The following is a 4917-nucleotide window of genomic DNA, read 5'->3' on the forward strand; positions in this document are numbered from 1 at the left end:
CACTGAACATAAACATAGGAGTCATGTGAATGTTTTTATTGTTGACTTTAGCTCTACAGACTTTTTGTTCACTCGTGAAAATTATAATTTTTTTGCCTGATACATGTAATAAAATGATTATATTTTTACCCAATCTGTATATTTTCAGAATGAAAGAGAACAGATAATGACCACAAATGTTTGGCTCACTCAGGTAAGTGTGATAAAGCGCACATTTCCATTGTCTCAGACACTCCGTGTCTTCCTAAATGTCCTTCTCTTGAACTTGAATTAAACCATGTCCTTTCTTTGTCTTCCATTGTGAAACCAGCTAATTCTGTAATTGTGTTTTAAATATATATTCACTGATAATGAGGCATGTAATTGAAAATAAATTGGTATTTTGGAAGTGTGATGAAACCAGAGCCACGACGCGATCTCTGTCTCTGCAGCACTGGGTTGATTACAGATTATCATGGGACCCTGCAAAGTACGAAGGTATCGACAAGCTGCGCATTCCATCCAGACACATTTGGCTCCCAGATATTGTGCTGTACAACAAGTAAGCATTTTGGCCAGATTCTATTTTCAACACGTTCCTGGTGTTTATAAAATATGAACATTGTTGAGAGATTAGGAGTTTTGGATAATGACTTTTTTAAGTACAATCTATGAAGTCTCTAAAGTCTCTTTTCTCACTCAATAGCCATTTGTCTTGATCAATTCCCCCCCCCCCCCCCCAAATTATTCTCTGAAGTATTTTTCATAGTTTAGGTATGATAGAGGTTTCAGTCTTTCCTGTATCATGGTTTGATTGATTGGTGAAGTTAGAGCATTGGTTCTCACAAGTGAAACGTAGTAGCTTATATTAACAGTGCATGGACAACTCATCCCTCAAAGGTCAATTGACAAGATGTTCTGGTGTTTTATTCTCTTTCTGTTTTTTTTTTTCAGTGCTGATGGAACGTATGAAGTTACTGTCTTCACCAATGCCATTGTTCTTTTCAATGGCAGTGTCAACTGGCTTCCTCCAGCCATCTATAAAAGTGCCTGTAAGATCGAAGTCAAGCATTTCCCCTTCGACCAGCAGAACTGCACCCTTAAGTTTCGCTCGTGGACTTATGATCACACGGAGATCGACCTGATCTTAAAGTCGGAGGTGGCCAGTATGGATGATTTCACCCCCAGTGGGGAATGGGATATCTTGGCATTGCCAGGCAGACGAACTGTCAGCTCTCTGGATCTCACATATGTGGATCTCACGTATGACTTTATCATCAAGAGGAAGCCTCTTTTCTACACCATAAACCTCATCATCCCATGTGTTCTCATCACCTCCCTGGCCATCCTGGTTTTTTATTTGCCCTCCGACTGTGGAGAAAAAATGACTCTTTGCATTTCTGTCCTTCTGGCTCTCACCGTCTTCCTGCTTTTAATCTCAAAGATTGTTCCTCCCACTTCACTGGATGTACCACTGATTGGCAAGTACCTAATGTTCACCATGGTGCTGGTGACCTTCTCCATTATCACGAGTGTGTGCGTGCTCAATGTGCATCATCGTTCTCCAAGCACCCACACCATGCCCTCCTGGGTTAAGATAATATTTCTTGTAAAACTGCCTGCTTTACTTTTTATGAGACGCCCTCACAACCACTCTGCACGTCAAAGACTCCGTCAGCAGCGGTGTCTACGAGGGAGGAGATCCATCTTGGGTTTGGGTCATCCCGGTGTTGCTAAAACAGGTTTCACCTTGTCTTCATCAGCCCTCCTGTCCTCTGACTCTGCCTTCTCCACTCCAGGACACAAAAACGTTGCTTCACCAATGGGACACAACAACAGGAAGGGGGACTTGCGGCCCACTGATTACCCTTACTGTGGCTTCACTTCCACCCAGGACCTCCTGCAAAGAGCCAACTCGGATTGGGCTGCTGATGTCCAGGAGGCGGTGGATGGGGTCCGCTTTGTAGCTGAGCACATGATGGGAGATGATGATGATCAGAGTGTACGTATACTAAATAAAACCATATATGTTATACGATTATATCCATTTAGTGCTATGTAAACAGGTCATTTCATTTTACTGATTAACAATTGCACATTTGAAATTTATAAATGTTTTAAAAGTTTATCAAATACCCTTGAAGATCTTTTTATGGACTTGAGTCAGCTCAGCAATTTATTACATCTAGGCCTGTCACAATAAGAAATTTTGCTGGGCGATTAATTGTCTCAGAAATTATTGCGATAAACTATAATATTGTTTGAAATTTGACAATAATTAACAATGTCAAATTTAAGAAGAAATGTTGGTAAATTTTTGTGTAGTACCTTTTTTAACCACCAGATGGCAGTATAAGACTTTTTGAACTGAAGGATGGATAGTGAGGGAGTGAGCAGTGTGTCTCTTTAACAAAAATGGGAGGGAGGCCACTTGACATGACATGGGCTGTCTCTTGTTCCTGATTTTCGGTCCTCAAAATGACGCTTGGTGTGGTTTGAGCTCTTTAGCATAACATTTTTCACACAAAGTCTTTAATAAAAAAATCGGGAAACAAGTTCTCAGCTTCTCTCTGCAGAGAAAAACAACTTTTTACACTAAAGCACGAGTTTCAACCGTGAATTTTGTAGCTTCGACAAGACGGAGGTTTTTTTTTTCCCCGAGGTCGGCCTGTTAGCTTAGCTCATAGTGTAGCTTCTCAGCTTAGCTGCTTTTAACAATCCAAAAACGCGATTTTGTACAGTTAAAATGGATTTTTAAAAGAAAAGAGAAAGGGAGGGGTCAGTGAAGAGCACCAGAGTTGAGCCTTTTGTCATCCAGTGTCTTCAGTAGAAAGAGACACGAAGAAACGATAAAGCCGATAAATGAAAATGAGGTTGATAATTTTCATTTATCATGCAATTAATTGATTAATTGATTTATTGATTTATTGTTTATTGCGACAGGCCTAATTACATCAACTACACAAGTCTTTTTTTTTTTTTAAGTCAACCAAGAAAATACATTTAAATATTTGCCAGAATACACAATATGTGTCAAGTTTATTTCAGTGACCAATTAAAAATGGCAAAATGTCCTTAAAGGAATGCATATCGCCTTTCTCCTTGCATGCCACAGTTTCAAACTAAGTAATCTAAGTACTAAGTATTATCTGTAAGCGCTTTTGAGTTTGTGAGTGACTTCCAGCTATCGTACCATAGCTTAACGTCAGTAAAACTGACTGAGTTGTAGCTACTTACAGTATGTGTTTGCTACGTTTACTTAGCTGTGGTGGCCATCTTGATCTGGTTGATTCCAAAAGCTAACCAAGTGTGCATGTACAGTATCCAGTGATTGTTTCTGAGAATACCATTAAAATCCAACCAGTGGTTTATGGAATCGTTTGCTAACAGATGGCCAAACGCAGACAGACAGACGTAGTCTCTTGTGACACTTGGAATGAGAGAAAATGAACACATTTAATAATTTGTTGCTCTGAACTGATTATTTTACTGTCAGATCAAACCAGGCGTTGGCTAAAATTTCACATTCAGGTTCTATGCCACTCTGTTTGATCTATGGTATACAGTATATTTAGATATTTGAATATTTATTGTATATCTAATCGTGGCCTTTGAGATGCAATAAGAAATACAACTAACCTCAAATTGTGGTTGAGTGTCCAGAGTTTGGTCAGTAACCTAATTAATGACAGTTCAATGTGTAAGGAGGGAACAAGGATTGAGAGATGACTTGTCTTCTAGGGCAGTGGTTCTCAAACTAGGGTCCCCGGACCCTTGGGGGTCCGCAAGCCAGTGCTTGAGGGTCAGCAAAAATAAATATATATTTTTACAAGCATGTAGATGTTTAACAATCCATTAATCAAAATGCAGGAAATCGTATCTGCTTCATTCAAAAATTTCTGGGGGAGGACCCTGCGCACGCGCTATTTGCGTTGATTTACAAATTAAGCTGTTAATGATTCTGTTCAGTTTTATGTAAAGAGTTTTCTGTAATGATTTGAAGAAGTGGCAATACATTTATGTTAATTGTGTGAATAGGTAAAGTTTTAAAGTGCTTTTTGATACAGTTAATTTTCTCAAAACTGTAATTTTTGAAAGATGAAATAAAAAATGTTGTTAATTAAGTGTGTCTTGAATGAAAAATACCCCGTGTTTAAAAGTATAAAAATTCTATTAACTCTATTAAAGACACAGTTCTTAAGTATTGATGTTACACAAATATTTCCATTGCATTTAAGAGACAAACTGAAGAAAAATATTTAATAAACATAAGGGTTATGAGGGGGGTCCCTGAACCCAAAAGGTTTAAGAACCCCTGTTCTAGAGAAGCTCTGACAATAGAGTGAAAGGGTTAACATACTGTAGATGCCAGTGTAAGTCTCACAATATTCAGTCATACAATGCATTATGACATACTTTAATGTGTATTAATTTTTATTATCATTTAAATTTTAACCCTAAAAAATATAATGATAACTGATTTTCTTGCATTTCTGTGATTTTGCAGGTAATAGAGGACTGGAAATATGTGGCCATGGTGGTGGACCGTATGTTCCTGTGGATCTTTGTCATAGTGTGTGTGGTGGGAACTTTGGGCTTGTTTCTCCAGCCAATCTTCCAAAGTCAGATTATTCCCAACCAGCATCCTATTTCGGAGACTCCTCGCATTTGATGATAGAGGGAGATGAAGCACTTTCAGGGTCCTCATTAAAGCTCTTAGGATCACGTTCTGCAATTATGAGGGCATCAAACAAACAATTATTATTATTATTTTTATTTTATTTTTTTGCTGTAAAGGGACCAGAAAAACATCATTTTCCTCTCTATGCTACAAACAGAATACTGCTGGGAGAACACAATTCCTCTTTCTTTAAATAATAACTAAACATAGTGGCCTAAAAGAAATAAAGCTGCTCATGCGCTATGAAAATTTAACAT

The 4917-nt window shown here is 38.2% G+C and overlaps 1 protein-coding gene across 1 annotated transcript in view; it reads left to right on the top strand.

Annotated features, from left to right (window-relative positions):
• Positions 1-4654, top strand: part of chrnb4 (cholinergic receptor, nicotinic, beta 4 (neuronal)) — a 5651-nt gene extending 997 nt beyond the window's left edge. The window contains exons 2-6 of the mRNA XM_037697559.1: positions 149-193; positions 432-541; positions 934-1691; positions 1743-1981; positions 4487-4654. Of these exons, the coding sequence (XP_037553487.1) occupies positions 149-193; positions 432-541; positions 934-1691; positions 1743-1981; positions 4487-4651 (1317 nt within the window). The 3' untranslated portion in view covers positions 4652-4654. The remainder of the gene's footprint in view (positions 1-148; positions 194-431; positions 542-933; positions 1692-1742; positions 1982-4486) is intronic.
• Positions 4655-4917: the final 263 nt, after the last annotated feature.

Source organism: Nematolebias whitei, chromosome 2 (genome assembly GCF_014905685.2).
Source record: "Nematolebias whitei isolate Nwh7 chromosome 2, NemWhi1, whole genome shotgun sequence".
NCBI lineage: Eukaryota > Metazoa > Chordata > Actinopteri > Cyprinodontiformes > Rivulidae > Nematolebias > Nematolebias whitei.